Here is a 20,194-nt window from a genome sequence, read left to right as displayed (position 1 = left end):
GACATTCACTGCTGAGCTGTTGCTATAGCCAACTCAAGTAGAATCAGGATCTGGTTACCACCTCACATTTACTTCCAAGTTTCATTGACGTTAAACTACCAGGCTAAAAAGAGTCAACAAGGCCGGGGATGGATAGAACAGCAATGGTGCAGCGAAATACCTGGAATTGCATACTGGAGTGTTGGGAGATATCTCAAACTTCTTTTTTTTGTATACATTGTCGAGGCTCGTATGAGAGCCAACACACAATACACAGCAAGGAGGTATGAAGCAAGAGTGGTGGGAGAGGGAAGGACAAAACAGTGGGGAACAGAGACATGAGGAGATCTGTGGAAGGGAGAGGGATGGGGTGGGGGAACACAGGGTATACAAGATGGACATTACAGGGACTTTCAGGAAGGAAAGCAGGGAATTTGAAGGAGGTGGTCTTGGGGTGGATTAACGGGGGTAGAAAAGATCGAGGTTTTGGATGGGGGAAGATAATAGGTGGTGGTGAACGGCTGTTTTGAAGGCTTGGAGGGAAGAATGGGATTGAAGAGTGTGGGAGTTTGTTCCAAACGCAGGGAAAAAGAGGAATGAAAGGGATGAAAGAGTGAAGGTGAGCAGCGATTCATGAAATCATCATCGACATCATCAACGGCATAATCATAGACATCACTGATAAAAAAAAATGAACGATTGAGAACCGTACAGTTGCTGCAATGATGATGCTAAATGGATGTTCAAATTGTTTGAAACACTTGAAGCCTATCACTTTGCCATCACTGACAGGTTTGTGGTCTCTCTGCCTTCTTCCACCACCTTTCTGGTCTTGCACCCTCTCTGTACTTTGTTCCTCCCCCAGGTATCTGCAGGGAGTACGCAGTCTACCAGAAACCCATTTCTAGTGAAACTCTCAAAATCAAGAACCACTGCTCACCTCCACTCATTCGTTCCTCTTTTTTTTTCTGCCTCAAGAATCAATTTTTACATTCTTTTCAATCTCATTCTTCCCTCAAAGTCTTTAAAACACCTTTTCACCACCATCTCAGATCATCCCCAATCAAAAACAATTGTCTTTTCTTCACATGTGAAACTCCCTCTCCACCCCCAAATTTTTGCTTCTTTATCCATCTTATCCACCTCTCATTGTTACCCACATCCCTTGTTTGTCTCTACAAAAAAAAAAAAAAAAACAAGACAGTTGAGTTTTACCAATAATTCATATTTAATGGCAATGACATGTGGAAGATTGAAGCGCAGTTCTTCAATCTGCCAAGAACAGATGTGTTTTTTGGCTCAAGCGATCAGGATAATGGATAATCGATCAGGATAATGGATAATCGAGGTTTATTTCATCTATCGCCCTCCACCGCAGGAGCCATGTATCAATTGTGAAAATTTAACATTCTAATTATCTTGTGATTTTTTTTACCCCCACCCCTACTCCCTAATATCACTGCAGACAAATCACATTGTAAGCCTGAGGCATATCCTAATATTCATTAGCAATGTTTACAGAGAGAGAGAGGATGCCAAAATTGAAGTCACTTGATTTCATAAAAGGTTGATGTATATGGTGTTTTAAATTGGACTAATCACATAATACCCTTAACTTTACCGATGGTCATTTCAAATTGCAAGCCTCAAAATAGTTGCACCCCAAAAGTGAGAACCATAGTAACTTGAGCGATCGACCTATTTTCCAAATGCCTGGATCATCAGCTGGGCTCTGTGAAATCATTTGGGTTTTCACCATTTCAGTCCAAAACCTCTCCAAACGGTGGGTCCACATCAATAGATCCACGACCTCAGTTGTGTCTGTACAGTAAATATACATGGCAATGCAAAAATCATACATAAAAAATCATACATACACACTCAGTCTCACCGTCATTAAACGTAAGAATATTTACTTGAGAGTATGGGGGGGGGGGAGGATGAGGAGTTAAGTGTACAGTTTATAAAACGTTTCACAAACGTAATCAATACAGGGACTGGCAGGATGGCCTCCAAGCTGTCTCGCCTGGGTTTGAATTCTGACCGAGCTATAAACTGTCACCGCAGTGTTTCACAGGCAGGGCGATTCATCAGTGCGTGTGCCGGCCCTCGGATGGACGTTAAACCGGGCATCACATCCACCGGCATTCGTTGCTGGACGTTAAAGATCCCATGGTGTCCTTCGTGAAGAGTCGGTGAGCTATCGCCAGCACCATGGCCAAATTCCGAATTCCTGCCCTGATTTCTGAGTCAGAGTGGCAACCCTACCAGGAGTGTAGCCTAGTAACTGCTTCAGCAGCACAGGGCATGGTCCATGATGACGAATCAATAAGCTTTGAAATAATAACAAGAAATTAAACTATATAGAATCCAAAAGTGATCAACATAAGTGAACAAACCACATCCAGCACACCAAAATGGAAACCCCAATAACACCCATCAATTAAACTGTCATTAGAACACTTCTTGGAAAGCGAAGGCATGATAAACAAACATACGTTGATACCTTGGCATTAACCATGACAATGCGCACACACCTTGAGATTTTTGGCTGCACCAAAACCATGCTACCGATAAAAAACAAACAAAACAAAAAAAAACGATATTACAACTGCCTTTTCAGGACGTACCGTCAAAACGACAATAAAACTGGTAGTTGTGAAAAACAGACTCATTTCAATTTGTCAAAACAAAATTACTTCCAAAGTTTGAATGAAAGAAAGTTTGAACATTTTTAACGCACAACAATGCAATGAGCCTGCAATTGTGAAGTAGGTTAAAAAATAAATAAACAAACTCAATAATCCACAGAACGTTCAAAAATGAGGTGTCGGTGCACCGTCGGACGATGAGACGATAGTCACAGTGCACCCTTCTCATGAGCACACCAAAAGTTTAAACATTGCGACAGTTCGTCGTGTGTGGGCTGGAGAGGCGTCTAGACTTCAGGTAATGGTTTCGCACACACTGGAATGAGGACACCTGCATCGCAGCACAATAAACCACGACGCACGTCACACGTCACGTCACAATGGGTCTGTGACAACAGGTGCGCCTGCCTCGGAAGGTCGAGAATCATTTACGGCCTCCTCTGCGAGTGGGGTTTGAGTGTGCAGCACCGTGGCGGTTTTCAGTACCCCCCCCCATGCTGCCAGTTCTTACGGGCAGTGATCCAGACGAGAGCTCCGTTTACGTGACGTGATGACGTCATGCGTAGCCATGGTACTCTGAAAATAATAATTTATTAACGAAACGAAATTCCGCGCTTTCGCACAGCCCTGGGAAACTTTGGCAACGTTTGAGAGAACGACGTGACGCATTGTTACGTGGTGTTGCGATATTTATCAGTTACTGTTGTTTGCGAGACCCTTGTGGTGTTCGAACCAACACCTGTCCACACACACACACACACACACACACACACACACACACACACACACACACACACACACACACACACACACACACACACACACACACACACACACACACACACACACACACACACACACACACACACACACCACAATGTAAGACCGGGCCCGGTGCACGGAAATCCCTCGCGAACAGAGGACAGTCGACCGAAGTACGAGCTCACCCGAGCGGACAAAAGCCGGGGCGCGGTGGGCATCAACTGAGGAGGAGCCAGGAGTGCCGGGCCGGCCCGAACGCGGCTCCATAACCTCGAGCCGTACCCACACCTCTGTGTGTGTGTGTCTGTCCCCCACACCCTGTCCCCTTCTCTCTATCGCGTTCCCCCGGCACTCGCGGAAGGGGAAGGGAACAGTGACGAGGGAGGGGCGGGTGCCGCCGTGGGGAGGGTGCGCCCAAGTGGAGGCAGGGAGGGGGGGGAGGAGAGAGGAGGGTTAGGGTGAGGCATTGCTGGGCCGCGGGCTCCAGGCACCATATCACTCATTCTCACCAACACACTGCAGAAGCTTGTACCGCCAGGACTCCAGCTCCCGACGAAACCCGCGCCTTTCCGCGGAGCACCGCGGGCTCCGGCACCGGCTCGCCATGGCACCACGCTCCCGCGTCCGTACTACACAACCCCCCCTCCCCCCCCCTTTTCTCGCTTTCCACTCTTCTCTTTCCCGCCTGTGCCGGGGCGGTCCGCTCAGGTTCCTCTGCCTCCTCCTCCTTATCCTCCGCTCCCTCCTGAGCGCAAACCACCGCGGGAGTCTGTGAGTAGTTACGCGTTTACGTCAAACGAGAAACGGCCCAACATTTTGGGGAAATCGCGATGACGTCATTTCAACAGACGTCGATGTTCGATTCGACGCGCTGACGTCAAAACATCAACTCCTCAATCTCACGCTTCGACGCGCTGACGTAAATAACATCCGGATTGACGTCAGGAAGTCGGACGTTTGACGTCTCCTGTAAGCCTGGCTCGTTCCCAGTTGGATTCTGTGTGTCCGGAAGTTTCCCCCAGCTGGGTTTCCACTTGAGCTGCGTTTACCATCGACAGGTAAATCGAGCTGTGGAAGTAGCGCTTTTCGGGCCTTGGGCGGCAGGCAAGGAAAGCGAGTGGTGTCGATGTGTTGGAAGAGCAATGAAACCCAGGCCGGACAGACAGAGTCCAAAAACGACGTGATTTCTGTTTAATACAAAACCTTCAAAGCGGGAGGTAAACCTTCGGGGAGGGAGGTAAACCTTCGGGGCGGGAGGTAAACCTTCGGGGCGGGAGGTAAACCTTCGGGGCGGGAGGTAAACCTTCGGGGCGGGAGGTAAACCTTCGGGGAGGGAGGTAAACCTTCGGGGCGGGAGGTAAACCTTCGGGGAGGGGGGTAAACCTGCGGGGAGGGAGGTAAACCTTCGGGGAGGGAGGGAAACCTTCGGGGACGGAGGTAAACCTTCGGGGAGGGAGGTAAACCTTCGGGGACGGAGGTAAACCTTCGGGGAGGGAGGTAAACCTTCGGGGAGGGAGGTAAACCTTCGGGGAGGGAGGTAAACCTTCGGGGAGGGAGGTAAACCTTCGGGGCGGGAGGTAAGCCTTCGGGGCGGGAGGTAAACCTTCGGGGAGGGAGGTAAACCTTCAGGGAGGGAGGTAAACCTTCGGGGAGGGAGGTAAACCTTCGGGCAGGCCCGTCGCTAGGGGGGAGGCATTTGGGTGCAATGCCCCCCCATGGCGCATCTGGTGCCCCCCACTTACTTGTACGCCACCCATTTATGCCCTGTTGCACCCTGTGAACAACTTAGTGTTTAAGGACGAGCGCCCACTGTGAACTTGCTGTTTAAGAGTTCACCTGTGTGAACTAAAACCCTTATTCCAGATGTTCAACGTGGTGAATAATAAGGCCTTCTTGGATAAACTGTTCTTTAATAATATCCTTCTTTGAATAAGAATCAAGAGATAAGTCAAGTGTGCGCTTCCCAGCGCATCTCCAAAAGCAATTGGCAAGACAATACAGTCCAAGACCACAAGATAAAAGATAACAACGCAAACACCAACGCCAGCAGCCAAGACCTCGTGTCGAATGTCGATGTTGTGGGTGGTTATACTGTATATATCGTGGATCATTTAGTTTTAAGGAATAGCCAATCAGCGTATTCGATATGGAGACCCTATTGAGCAGGTTACCTGATTGGTTGTAAGTTAGGTATAAATGTAATATAGTCATAATATGATAATATGATTAAGGAAAAGACATAAATTTACATTATTAAAGATGAAGGGCACGTGCACCACGTGACCTTCACAACCCGTCAACTTTCCATCTTACAAAAGTAATTTTATAATAAAAATTAACAATATGTGGGTTTGCAATCGTGCTTACATTTGAAATTATGCAGATAAAACCTGTTTTTGAATGGATGCATCATTTAATAAATAAAACCGTCAAATGTCGCGAGTTGCGAGGGACGAATCACAGAGCACGAGCTAGCAGCAGGAGAAAAAGACGTGGATGATGGATATATGAAAATGGCCCAGAAAAGGAAAAAATGCAAGCGACGAAAATGAAGAAGATGATGAAAGACATGTTGTGGGAGGAGTTGGAGGAGGAGGAGGAGGAGGAGGAGGAAAAGACGATCATGTCGATGAAATACCGACAGAAGCTGGCCAACCTGGCCAAGCCAGCAACGTCAGCCCTGCAGCTGGAGCCCCAGCACAGGCAGCCGAGTTGCCACGCTCGGCGGCGGCCTCGGGATCGGGTGTGACTGTCAAGCCACTTCCCGATGATCTTGGAAGTGAGAGACCGAATCAAGTTGTTCTACAGCGGTACCCTGGCCATCTGTTTCAGAACAAGAGTCGCTCGTTTGTGTCCTCGTGGTACCAGACTAATGAATGGCTGGAATACAGTGTGCAGACAGATGCAGCATTCTGCTATCCATGTAGGAAGTTTAACACCGCACGTGGCCCAGTGGACTCTACTTTCACAGTGCGAGGCTACCGGAATTGGAAACATGCTGTTGAGAAAGGCAGGGGGTTTCACAAACACGCAACTTCAAAGGAACATTTAACTTGTGTTTTGAGGTGGAAGGAGAATGAGAGGCGCATCGATTGTGGTGAGGAGATTTCCACACTCCTCAATGCTGACCAGCTAAATAGAAACCGGTACTATGTGTCTGCTCTTATAGATGTTGTGGGATTTCTCGCCGAAAATCAGATACCTTTTAGAGGGAGCCTTGATAATTTTGAAGATATGTCAGACGGGCACGGTGGGCTCTTCCTCTCGCTTTTAAACTACACACTCAAAAAAGACACCGAGCTAGCCGAAATAATAAAGCATGTCCCACGAAACGCAAGCTATACTAGTCCGGAAATGCAGAATGAACTGATCTGCACATTGAGTAATGTTGTGACGGATGCCATCGTGGAAGAAGTAGGCACTTCGTGGTTTACCATCAAGGTGGATGGGACGAGGACCCCACTGAATGTGAGAACATATCAATCATCATTCGCTTTGTATCGGCATCAAATGAAGCAACAGAGTGTCTACTTACAATAGCTACAGCCGATGCTGGAGATGCAAAAACATTGACAGATCTAATAATTGCAGAGCTGACAAAAACAGGACTTGACGCGTCAAAAATATTAAGTCAGGTGTACGACGGGGCTTCGGTAATGGCTGGGAAGCACGGTGGGGTGCAAAAGTTGTTGCAAGAGATATTGGAAAGAGAAATCCCCTATGTGCACTGCTTAAATCACCAACTCCATCTGGTAGTTATCCACGCACTGGCAGCAGAGAAAGCTGTCACTGATTTCCTCGAGGTTTGTTGTTGCCTGTACAAATTCTTCAGAAAGCCCACTGTTGCTGCACAGTATAAAGGTGAGCGGTTAAAACGACTTCTTGATCAAAGGTGGACGGGACATTTAGCCACCGTGTCTGTGATCATAGGATCTTTTAAGGATATCACATCCTTACTGTCGGAGATTGATGCAGAGCGCGACTACAGTGCAGAGATGAGGATGGAGGCTATTGGGCTTTTGCGGGAAGTCTCTGGGCCTGCCTTCATGTTCATTGCTATCTTTGTACAAAAACTGCTGATGTTGTTAGATGGCCCTAACAGACTCTTGCAGGCAGAGGACATGGACTTGCTAACGGGGTTGGAACTGGTGGTGAGTGCTACAGAGTGCGTGAAGAAACTCCGCTCTGAGGATGAGTTCACTGATCTGTGGAACAAGGCCAACGATGCTCGCACTTCTACACCTGCACCACCAAAACGGAGACGCACAATGCATAAGAACTTGGAACAGTTTGTAGTTTTGGAGACTACAGGACAAAACAACGACAATGACAAAACGGAACTGCAGAGGGTTTTTTACAGCGCAATTGACACTGTGCTTGGTGAGATCGCTCAGCGCTTCAGTGAGCGCAACACACAACTCGCCCGTTCACTCGCTGCCTTGAATCCTGAAAATGGCACGTTTTTGGATCCCCACTTGCTCCAGCACATCATGACATTAACAAAGTCAACCATCAGTGAAACAGAGTGTGTGGTTGCAAAGCAGTTTATTCGCTCACAGACAGAAAAGCAGCCAAACGAGAGATGGACAACACAAAAACTCCTCTCAACATACCACAAAACGCTGGAAGCCATGCCAAGTGTAGTGACTGCTATGAGACTTGGACTAACATTTGGTGCGTCCACTGCCATGTGTGAAAACTCATTCTCAACATTGAGGAATGTCTTCACTGACCATCGACGGTCCATGCGCCATGCACTCAAGGCACAACTGGTACAGCTGGCCTTCGAGAGAGACCTCACACGTAAATGCCTGAATGAATGGAAGGAGAAGGTCCTCAGAAGATTCCACACCGAGACACATCGCCTGCAGCTCTTCTGACAGTGAGTGCAGCGGTATAAAAAGTATACGAGGAGTTCAGATTGTGTGTAACTGCTGGTGATGCGTGTGTGGTTGTGGTTGCAGTGTGGTTGTGGTCAGCACCCGCCGTGGTCGGCTGCTTTGTACTTCTGATGTTTAAGTTAAATGTTGTGTTTGGTGCTTTGCATATCCCATATCTAGTGCTTTGTGCATAACCTTACCTCTGTGTAATTGACTGCTTTAAATGCGGACCTTGTGGTATCTTCAGGCTGGTCGTATTTGCTGTTGATAGTTTCACGTGATGATCGCAGGTCATAGCCTACTGTATCTTATTTCAAAGTGCACTGATTCTGGTGCCAACTTCCCCCGTTTAGTCATTGTATCTCTGGTATATTAATTTTCTAATGCCAATTCTTCACAACACCTTGTATAAGTGCACCTTAATTGGTGCCAATTGTCTAATCATTGAATATTTGCATTGTGAATGTGCCAGTTTGTTGCGGCTCTCCTGCATTCGAATAATTTTAGGCCAAAAACATCGGAACATATTAAATCTAGCTGAGATCAATTTGGTTAGTATGCGACGGCAACCTCAGTATAGATGTGTCAATGCTGCATGAATACAATAGTATACTGGGTTATCAAAAATATTAAATATAATAATTGTGCCCCCCCCATCCAGTTCATATGCCCTCCTTAATACTGAGCCTTGGCTACGGGCCTGCCTTCGGGGCGGGAGGTAAACCTTCAGGGGCCGGAGGTAACCTTCAGGGGCGGGAGGTAAACCTTCGGGGCGGGAGGTAAACCTTCGGGCGGGAGGTAAACTGCGGAATCCTTGTTGGTTTTGGTGGGTTAATAACCTTTGCTTACGAGGATTACATTTGTCGGAAGAGCTGAATGAGGGTCGAGTGAGTCGAATTTGATGGCAGGGAAGGAGGATTTTGGAGTAGAGGTCGGAAGAAGGGGATGGAAGTGTAGGAGGGGAGAGGAAGTTTGGAATTGGGAAGGAGAAACAGGATTAAGGAAATGGGAAAGGAGTTTGGATTTAGGGAGTGGGAGGATAAGAGCAGGGAGGGTTGAGGGGGTATGAGGGTGGGGGGTTGAGGGGGTTGTGAGGATGGGGAGAGGGTTGAAAAGAGAGAGACAGACACACAGACAGACACATGAGGAAAAAAAAAAGAAATAGAAAAAAGCAATGGAGAGGATTGGGGACGAAGTTGGATGGAGAAGGGGAGGAGATAGTTGGAGAGGTGGGAATGGGGTGGGGTGTTGGCAGTGGGAAGGAGAGCTGTTGGGAGTGAGTGAGTGGGTGGAAAGGAGGCGAGGGAGGGGGTGGGAAAGAAGGCAGTTGGGAGGGCAGTTGAAGGTGTTGGGGAGTGGTTGGACAGTTGAGGGTGTTTGGGGGGAGTACGTTGGGGGTGGGGGGAGGACAGTTTGTAGTGTGGGCGAGATGGGGGCAAGGAGGGCAGTTGGGAGTGTTGTGGGGGGGTGGATGTGGAGTGAGGAAGAGGAAAAGGAAGAGAAGGAAAAGAAAAGGAAGAGAAGAAAATGAAGAGGAGGAGGAGGAAGAGGAGGAAAAGGAAGAGCAAAAGGAGGAAAAGGAAAAGGGTTTGCTCGAGTCAGCAATTTTAATGCGGGGTGGGGGGGGGTTGGGTGATGTGGAGTGGGTGGAAGGGAAATTTTGGGGTGAGGGTGAATGGTTGAATAAAAGCTTTTGCTTTTCCTGCCAAGTGTACTACTGCCCTTGGTGCTGGTTTGACTGCTTGGCTGCCTGAATGGCGACTTGTGTGCCTTTTTCACGTCTAGCTGTCTGTCATGTTGGCTCGATTCTACCAAGGAGGAAACAAAGAATGTCAAATGCACTCCACTTTACCAACCCCCAAAGTGACAAAATTGAAAGCTCAATTGTTTACTTTGTGAAATAGGAAATTTTTAAATGTGGGCCATTGATTGCTAAGTAAGTTTGTGCTTTAAAACAATATCATCATGGATTAAATAACAACAGTTGTGTTTCATCGTGGTATGAAAATGTGACTGAGATTTGCACCATTTGCATGGTTTATATGTCATATGTCACGGTCGGTGTTTTAATGCCGCTGAAAACGATGATGTTTGACCAGAATTGCTATTAGGAAAGATGCTCGGGTATCTTGAATATCCTCTTTTATTTTGTTAAGTTCTTGATTGATTAAAAATTCACAGACTGCTGTCTTAGTTCTATCCCACTTAAAAAAAACATTTCTAAAGCCGCTGTCACACCTTGACGTTTTAGCCAGCATATGGTAAGGTATCAAAATGTATGTAAAACGCTGGTGTACGCTGAACTATTGATGTTTTTTTTCCAGTTTTGGACGTATTCAAAAGGAGTTGGACGTATGCATAATGTATTAGTAACGTACACAGAACGTTTTGATAACATATAGATAACTTATATCAACGAATGCTGAGCGTGTTGTCGGCGTTCACAACCTATGCCCAACGATAGTCTAACTTATGCATAGCGCGCGGCAGCGTATCGCCGACGATCATGTGGCATAGCCTATTAAAAGGCTGCGGCTCGATTATTCAAATCATAACCGCACTAGACATCAAAGTGTCAAGCCGCTGTCACACCTTGACGTTTTAGCCAGCGTATGCCGACGTATGAAAAATTTGCCGAATACGCTGGCACACGTCGAATACGTTACGGGTAAGTCTTGTATACGTTAAAAGCACACTGGCATACGTCGTAGTACGTCGACAAATTTTCAGCATGTTGAAAACTTTTCGACGTATGCCAGCGTATGACGCACACGTTCCGCATACGCTGATCATAAGTTGTAGGCACGTTGCGCGATCATTGACACACGTCGACACACGTTACTTGTAAGTTACTCATAAGTCGAAACGCGTCGAGGTAATGTTTAGCTTACCCGAAACTTATTTCTAACCTATGAGTAACGTGCTTTGAACCTATGTATAACGTATCTCCAACGCATATTGACGTATGTTGATGTATTTGATGTCTTCCGGACGACCACAGAACTTACTGAACGTGTTACTAACTTACAGCTACCGTATAATGGCGTATTGGCAGTGTTTAGGGGAATTGGTATATAAAAATGGGGTTCACACAGGAGGAACCCGTCAGTGTTCCAGACTTCATGTTTTTTTTTCTTTCTTTCTTTTTTTCTTCGGCATGACGGTGATGTTGACACTTCGATTTCTAGTGCGGTTATGATTTAAATCGTTGAGCGGCAGCCTATTAATTATATTATATTATAACCGCACTAGAAATCGAAGTGTCAACATCACCGTCATGCTGAAGAAAAAACAAACAAACAAAAAAAAAACCCATGGAGTCTGTAACACTGATGCTAAACATCACCTCGACGTGTTTCGACTGATGAGTAACTTATAAGTAACGTGTGTCGACGTGTGTCAACGATCGCGTAACGTGCCTACAACTTATGGCCAGTGTATGCGGAACGTGGAAGTCATACGCTGGCGTACGTCGAAAAATTTTCAACATGCTGAAAATTTGTCGACGAGCTCGGCGTACTACGACGTATGCCAGCGTACTACGACGTATGCCAGCGTGCTCTTAACGTTTACAAAACTTACCCATAACGTATTCGACGTGTGCTTGCATTTTAGACAAATTTTTCATACGTCGGCATACGCTGACTAAATCGTCAAGGTGTGACAGCCCCTTTATGACAAAAGGAATTTGAAGATGGGAATCGGTCAGCGAAAACCATCGGCTGGACTGCAAATTCAAGTACAAGAAAATACAACACAGGTGGAGGCCATTCAGCCCATCATGCCTGTGCGAACACCACACCAATTTATCTACACAAGATCCAAGAAAGTAAAATAATTAAATTAATTGATCTTTTTTATTATTTAAGATTTTGCAATTTTTTTGTAATTCTTTTTTCTTTTTCTTCTTCCCCTCAGGGGAGGGGGCATGGGCTTGGCTAAAAACATACAACATCAACCACCCAACACCCCTTGACAAGACCCCCACCAACAGCGCTCTGTACACATGCACAGAATCACCCATCAATGCTCAAACTACCTAAAAGTCCTGTCAACATCCCCATACCCCTCTATCTCCATAACTTCCAGGTTATGGAGTACAAAGTGAAATAATGTCTGCCTGGTGCTGAAATGCACATCAAAAAGCAAATGTGCTTGTCATTCTTCAAGCACTTTCATAATTCACAATTTTTACCCTTGCTGAAGGAGAGGGTATTTTATTTGGGTCCGTTTGTTACTTGACGAAAAAAATTTTTTGCCAAGTATGTTGATCTGTAGCATCTGTTTGTCACACGATTTTTGGCCACAGTTTTCAAGCAAACATTCTGAAGTGGTTTTTGTGCATGTTCACCGGCCAAGGACAGCAACGCTTAATTTTGGTGAAGATCCAAATATGAGAATTTTTCAACTGATTCTTCACCATTGAGAGATGGGGCCAAAAATGATATAGATCACAATATCTCAAAAGGTTATGGATGGATTCACACAAAACTTTGTGAACAGTTTGGGAGTGCCATTAGGAAGAATCGATTCAATTTTGATGAAGATCCATATCCAGATCTAGATACGACAGTTATTTAATATTTAACTGATTCTTCATCATTGAGAGATGGGGCCAAAATTGATATTGATCACAATATCTCAAAAGGTTATGGATGGATTCACACAAAACTTGGTGGACAGTTTGGGAGTGCCATTAGGAAGAATCCAGGTTTTAGAGGAGGGAAACGTCTTTGAAAGTTCAATCTTGAGGTTGGACAGATGTTGTTTTCTGGATCTTCTGAGAGTTTACATGCACTTGCTGCAGACTTTTTGGAACACACTGAGATTGCCTTCAGTTGAATTAGCCTTCCAGGAACAGAAGGCAAGCTGTTTCAGAGCAACTGCTGCACCACATGATTTAGTGTACCATGGGTGGGCAAGAAGAATGGTTTGATAACTGAAGGTGAGATGGGATGAATCTATGCATGACAGAGAGCAGGTTTCTGTGGAAGAATTCCCAGGCTGAGTTAATATTCTGAGCGGTAGATATAGGAGACCAGTCCTGAAGATAGATGGCTGCTTGCAGTCCCTGTCAGTCCGTCTGAGTGAACTGTCAGATTCGCCGGCGCTGAGGCGGCTCTCTAAAAATCCCGAGAGAGAGATGACTCTCACAAGCATATGATCAGATGAATGAATTGGAGCAAAGTAAGAACAGGAGACATTTGCAAGAAAGTTGGTCATTTCCAATCCAGAAGTGAGTATTTGCCATTGGCAAAAATCCAGGTCGGAAATCCAAGTCCCAACCTTGTTGGCTCGAGCCTTTCACGACCTGGCTGGCCAACCTTGAAGTTCGACTGGAGGTGATATGGCCAAGAAGTTGCACATACCTCCAAGCTATCTTGACAGTCCAACGTATGTGTATGAATTACTGTAGTTTAAACAAAATGGGCCATACAGTGCCTGGCTGGGCAACCTGAACTGTGATGTTGATTCTCAAAGGATGAAACTTAACAGATGAAGAATTTGCCTTCGGATTAGCAAAAACAACACTTGGAGAAGATTGAGTTCTGTTTCTTTTATCATGTAGTAAATTTAAACACTTTTTCATTCTTGTGAGACAGTAAAATACGATATAATTTTGAAATTTAACTGGGATAACCTTTTATTTCTGCATTTGTAGTTCAGATGGAAGAGAGCTTATAGGAGGAGGAGATTGGGACCACACTCTGTGCAGAGCGTTGGTGCTGCTTAAGCAGTCTCCTTGGATATTGGGCACAATCCTGGATGGGTCGCCACTCCGACACAGTATACCAGCATGCTGGCACTCATTTTGCCGACCTTGGAAGGATGACACGGTCGAGTTAACCCCACCTGGTATTAATTCAACAGCTGAGCAGGATTTGAACTCAGGACCCTAGCATCCAAAGCCTGCCACCCTAACCATTAAGCCAACACCAGGCATAGAGCTTATAAATATATAGGAAATTGCACTTACCAACTAAGAAGTGGAAACAAATGTTATTTATTGATTATATTTGGGCCGGCTGTGCACATTTGTTTATTGAGAGTATGTGCTGTTGACATTCATTTAACTGACTAGCATTTGAGATCAATTTTAATAAAATGTTAGGCAAACAATTTTGTATCGCTTTTTGAAATTTCCTATTTTCCTGTTCCTGTCAAAATTTCTCTCACACTATTATTTTAATGAAACTACAGTATTGACATTATGACATTCTTCTTTGGTTTTTGATGTACTGTACTCTTTAAGAAGCATTGGTGCTGCTAAAGCAATTTCTTGACCAGGGTTATATCGGGTGGTTTACCATTGCCTTCCCACAATTGTGTGTTTGTGCTCTATCCTTTTAAATGCTGAGTGTCAAGTAAAGAAGCAGCACGCACCATTTAAAAAATATTTTGTATGACTCGGTCGGGGTTTGAACCATGACCTCCCAGACTCAGAGTGGATGCTGTAATGCCACCGAGTCTGGTAACATGACAATATCCTTCTCTAAATTCCTCTGTCTCTTCTCCATCTCTTTTCTATATAATCTCTAAGCGGGTATCAGAAAGTGTAATGGTGTCCTTTCAAGGCCCAAAGCACTAGTAGACACCTTTTTGGTGGGGTGGGGAGGGAGGTGTATTTCGTTTTGAGGATCAACTTGTGATGATTCGCTCAAATCACTGAACTGGACATCCTCGATTGTCTGGAATCCTGACGACTGTCCCTGACAATCCAACCAACTGTGTACGTCAATTTTTCTTTAACGTGGAAATGTCTCCGTTCTTGGTGAAATTTACCAACAAAATAACAACGAAAAAGTCTCATGTAACGCTTCATTATTTCACTAATTAGAATTAAAAAAGTAGAGTGTTGAAATAGGCAATCAGTTGTTCTTCTTCTGATAGACATCACAGATGACATAATCAAGGAAATAAAATACCAATTTTTTTTCTTTTACAAATTAATGTCCTGCATCCTAGGACGGCAGATTTGTCAAAAGCTGAAACTGCTCTTTGCACCAAAGATTCTGAAATGACCAATTATTCCACACAGTACACCTTGTTTGAAGCCATCATTGAAGTGATGGATTACATTTCTTTGTTTCATACATTCCCCATTTATGTTAAACACGAATGCAATCTCATAATGTAAGCATTTGTTAAAACTATATCAGCCCACTCCCTTGCTTAGCTGTCCTGATCATTTAAACTAATGCAAAGGACAGTTTTGGTTGACTTTATTGAACCTGTCTTTATTATTCATCAGATATTCAGGTGAAACTGTGTCTTTCTCTCTTTTTGTGGATTTGGTAAGAAACCTTTGGGGATTTTTTTTCTTTTCTTCCAGGGCTGGAAGGTGCTGTTGGATTTCGCTATGACACTCATGAATGCCTCGTACATGTATGCCACAGGCGAGGAGTACTTTGGAGAATGGAAGGATGGTGAGTAAAGCTTCATGCAGCATGATTGAGGTCTTATGATGAATCATTGTGTTATTATCCCCACGCTTTTTGAAAAAAAAACGGGGGGATATTGTAATCTGCTCCGTCTGTCTGGCTCTCTGTCTGTCACGCTATCTCCTCCTAAGCGGTTGTGCAGAAATTCACCAAACTTGGTAGTTATGGTCACCACATGGCAAGAAGGTGCGAAACCCTTTCAATTTTGGCCGTGCTCATTAATGAAACATCATTAATGAAACTTTGTATATGCAATCAATCTTGGGAGACATGAAATATGTAACAATTTTTTTGAATTTGACCCCCAGTTCATGCCTCAATGGGTGGGGACTTTGGATCACAGGGGTTAAAATGGGGGGAAATTTTTTTAACTCAAAATTTGATATTGGGTCATTCCTGGTGTAACTTTTTTCCATCTTTCAACTTTGCTTTCGGTGTGAAGGGTGGGTATTTGCGATAGCATGCCATCGACTTCACTCGAGTTGACCTTGTGGAAAACATGAGAGAGAATTTTCTTGATAAAGTAATTAAATGCTTAATTCATCACATTCATCGTGTTTCCTGAAAATTACCTTCTGTGGTTAATCCAGTCAACTAACAGTGTGCTTTGAAACTGGTGGTAACAACTATGAGTTTGAAATGCATTGCTTTTTGATTTGACATACAACAAGTGCCTCTGCGTCCGTGTGTGTGAGGCAGGCAGACGCCATGGAATGGGCCAACTACGATTTACTGATGGAACCTCTTATGTGGGACAGTTTGAAAATGGCTTGTTCAGCGGCTGTGGAATCCTGTATTTTGTAGACGGCTCACGGTAACATCAAAGCACCTTTTTATTCATCCGCTTGGACTATCTTTGTACTTTGTTGCTGTATTTTGTCAATTTTTGCCTGTACATACTATGACTACGTCACAATTATAGAATTTGCAACTGAGAGTAATTGTTTATTATTGAATGCACTATTGACAAAAGCAGTTTCTACTTCTTGTTTTTTTTTTTTCATTCTGCAAAGGCCTGCATTCATATATATATATATATATATATATATATATATATATATATATATATATATATATATATATATATATATATATATATATATATATATATATATTGCGGCCACGGGAACCGAGACACCAGCTTGTCACTCAGGGGGATTAATCCATGGTTGTCCTCGGTTGAGCCGGACCTGGGATCACCACTCACAATTAACGTTGTGGCACGGTGGGTTGTTTTAGAACCGCAAACGCCACCCAGTCAACCACGAGTTCCAGTGTCCACCGTCTAATTATTCTGTTTAACTCGAGGTCACGTGGTTACCAAAGCGGGGAGCATGCCCTCGACAAAGCACCAATGTTATCTCGATTAGATTTTAATTAGGACGGCCGAGCGTTTTAACCGTTGGTGCGTGCCGTTTATTTTTGGTCAAATCTGTGCTAATTACCTCCCAGTCTATCTCGGTTTGAACAATGCTAGATCAATAGAAGGAAAGGACAAACACAGACAGGTTGGAAATCGACAAATGATTTACTAATATTAAAATAAATAAATAAAAAGAACTTTTTATTTTCTGAGGTAAATAAAGAATGAATTTCAAAGCAAAATCAATCAAAATGTCAGGAAAGAGACAAAGAGCAGAGGCATAACGGGGGTTGACGTACTTACAGCTAAACACAGACATGGGTACCCAACAGATCATTCAGTGGGGGGGGGGAAGAATTGTCTCGCTCACCAGAAAGTCGTCCGTGAAGTGAAAACGTCCTGAAATGCGTGCGTGCGTGTCACGTCCGTCACCAGCACCCAGCTTTGCCATGCACCCTCTCGCGAACAGCCTTGAACACCAGTCGAAGTCTGGAGGGCACCGAGATAGTCTGTCGCGGGTTTAGACCCTGGTGTTGTTAGTGACTGACCCATGCCTCACTTGTTGGCGGCGCTGCTCCCACCCACACGCGCACCACACGCTCGTTTGCCCAAGCACTGGGAAGGACGAATCGACTCGTTGTTGGCGCTGGTCAGACACCCACACGCACACCACACGCTTGCTTCCTTCTCCCCTTTTACGCACTTACACCCGCTTCTTGCTCACTTCTCAAGCTTACTTCTCGTTCTCTTCTCCCTCCCTGGCTTTCTTTCATCCCGCTTTCTTTCACCTCCGCTTTCCGTTCACCTCCGCATTTCTCTCGCTTTCCTCTCTCCCGCTTTTCTCCTCACAGAACGTACCTCTCGTTCATTTTATATCTCCGGGCTGTCTCCGCGGGTGCAGTCCGCCCCAAGCTCACCCCGCCCCACTTGCGCACGGTTACCATGACGACCCATGTGCTCTCAAAAAATGTGGGCGTCGGAGCTCGCGAAAGAATGTTGCTGAGGAAGAATGAGGGTGGGCTTCAGAGCTGGTGAAAGAAATGTTGCTGAGGAAAAATGAGGGCGGGCTTCAGAGCTCATGAAAGAAATGTGTGTAAACATGTCTGTCGTAAAGAAAAAAAAGCTTCCCATAAGAGAGGGGATCTATCCTTTACCTTTATCAATGCATCACATTTAAGATCCCATTAGACATGGGGATGGGGCTAATCTGAACATGCATTAAAGGAAATAACTGTCTGAGGACCTGGATGTGTGGATGCATTCATCAGACCGGATTCTAAAATCCGTAACAATATATATGTAAAGATATATATATATATATATATATATATATATATATATATATATATATATATATATATATACATGTATATATATATATATATATATATATATATATATATATATATATATATATATATATATATATATATATATATATATATATATATAATATGAAAATCTATATATATGTATATATCTATCTATAATTCCAGCAGTGTGTGTGTGTCTGTCTGCGACCGCCGTTTCTCGACGACGGCCGGTCCGATCTGATTGAAACTTGCCAGGAATATTTCCAGGGACCCGCGGATGTGCCTTTTCAAGGTTTGATATTAATCGTGAGCCGTTCCCAAGTTACGGCCATTTTATTGCTTTTTTCAGTGTTGGAAAGGTGTATATATCGCAGCTGAAGTGTCGTTCCACCTTGCATGCCATTTTTTCCCAAAGATATCTCAGAATAATGATAACAGCATATTAATAAAAATAAATAATAACAGCACAATAATTGGCAGTAATAAAAAGAATAACGTGATACAATGACCAATGTCTGTCAACCAATAACGACCTATATATTGTCTGTCAACCAATAACGACCTATATATTGTCTGTCAACCAATAATGACCAATAACGTCTGTCAACCAATGACAGGACACGGTGCTATGACGTCACGAATGACGTCACAATTAATATTTATTTATTTATTTTTGGGTTTTTTTGCACGATTGAAGTCACAATTCTTCTTCTTCGTTTCGTATGACGTCACAATTGACGCTGGGGACCTGAGTATGTGCCTTTTCAAGGTTTGATATCGTTCTTCATCCATTTCAGCTGTTTCCCAAGTGTTTCCCAAGGTTTGCAAGCTGTTTTTTCCCAAGGTTTGAATTAATTGTTCAAATTATTAATTAATCCCAAGGTTTGAATTTTCCCAAGGGAAACAGCTGTTTCCCAAGGGTTTGAAAGCTGTTTTTTCCCAAGGTTTGAATTAATTGTTCAAATTATTAATTAATCCCAAGGTTTGAATTTTCCCAAGGGAAACAGCTGTTTCCCAAGGGTTTGAAAGCTGTTTTTTTTTCCCAAGGTTTGAATTAATTGTTGTGCTTGGTCGACATTTGTGAATACATTTACAGAGAGAGGGGCGAGAGAGAGGAGATGGGAGAGAGAGGGGCAGAGAGGGGGGCGAGAGAGGGAGCGGGAGAGAGGGTGGAAAGAGAGGGGCGAGAGAGAGGGGCGTCACAATTCAAGAGAGGGGAGAGAGGAGGGGCGAGAGAGGGGGTGAGAGTGGGGGCGAGAGAGGAGGGGCGAGACTAGGGGGAGCGAGGAGGAGCGAGAGAGAGGGGGCATCACAATTCAAGAGAGGGGGAGAGGAGGTGGCGAGAGAGGGGGAAGGAGAGGGGGTGTGAGAGTGGGGCGAGAGAGAGGGGTGAGAAAGGAGGGGGAGAGAGGAGGGGTGAGAGAGGGGGAGAGAGGAGGGGTGAGACGAGGGGGGAGAGAGGGGGGAGAGAGGATTGGCGAGACGAGGAGGGGGCAGAGAGGGGGCGTCACAATTCTTCTTCTTCGTTTGATATGATGTCACAATTGACGCTGGGGACCTGAGTATGTTTCCCAGGTGTTTCCCAAGTTATGGCCATTTATGATACGGTTGGTCCGATCGAACTGAAACAATGCCCCAATCCAGTCGTTGTTTACGAGAGCGAAGGAACGAAGCTGCACATACTGGCACGCACCTACGGGCACGCACCAACGGGCCCGCACTAGTATATGTAAATATATATATATATATATATATATATATATATATATATATATATATATATATATATATGTATATTTGTATA

At 44.6% G+C, this 20,194-nt stretch overlaps 2 protein-coding genes across 8 annotated transcripts in view; one reads left to right on the top strand and one right to left on the bottom strand.

Moving 5' to 3' along the window:
- The window catches only part of LCORL (ligand dependent nuclear receptor corepressor like), a 238,576-nt gene extending 234,330 nt beyond the window's left edge, over positions 1-4,246 (bottom strand). For 2 of the 4 annotated variants that reach the window (XM_085848528.1, XM_085848530.1), the window contains exon 1: positions 3,578-3,887. In XM_085848528.1, coding sequence (XP_085704654.1) covers positions 3,578-3,659 — 82 coding nt within the window. In that variant the 5' untranslated portion in view covers positions 3,660-3,887. The other 2 variants (XM_085848529.1, XM_085848527.1) reach the window with 2 other exon arrangements.
- Positions 4,247-4,265: 19 nt separating this feature from the next.
- Positions 4,266-20,194, top strand: part of MORN4 (MORN repeat containing 4) — a 100,420-nt gene continuing 84,491 nt past the window's right edge. The window contains exons 1-4 of one of the 4 annotated variants that reach the window (XM_085848533.1): positions 7,817-8,274; positions 15,606-15,699; positions 16,414-16,528; positions 17,929-18,351. In XM_085848533.1, the coding sequence (XP_085704659.1) occupies positions 8,212-8,274; positions 15,606-15,699; positions 16,414-16,528; positions 17,929-18,112 (456 nt within the window). In that variant the 5' untranslated portion in view covers positions 7,817-8,211 and the 3' untranslated portion in view covers positions 18,113-18,351. Of the gene's footprint in view, positions 4,610-7,816; positions 8,275-15,605; positions 15,700-16,413; positions 16,529-17,928; positions 18,352-20,194 lie in introns of those variants that run through there. The other 3 variants (XM_085848534.1, XM_085848535.1, XM_085848532.1) reach the window with 3 other exon arrangements.

This window comes from Eptatretus burgeri, chromosome 12 (assembly GCF_056783735.1).
Source record: "Eptatretus burgeri isolate ZD-2024b chromosome 12, Ebu_testis_v1, whole genome shotgun sequence".
Lineage (NCBI taxonomy): Eukaryota > Metazoa > Chordata > Myxini > Myxiniformes > Myxinidae > Eptatretus > Eptatretus burgeri.
This window is presented reverse-complemented; position numbering and strand designations above follow the sequence as displayed.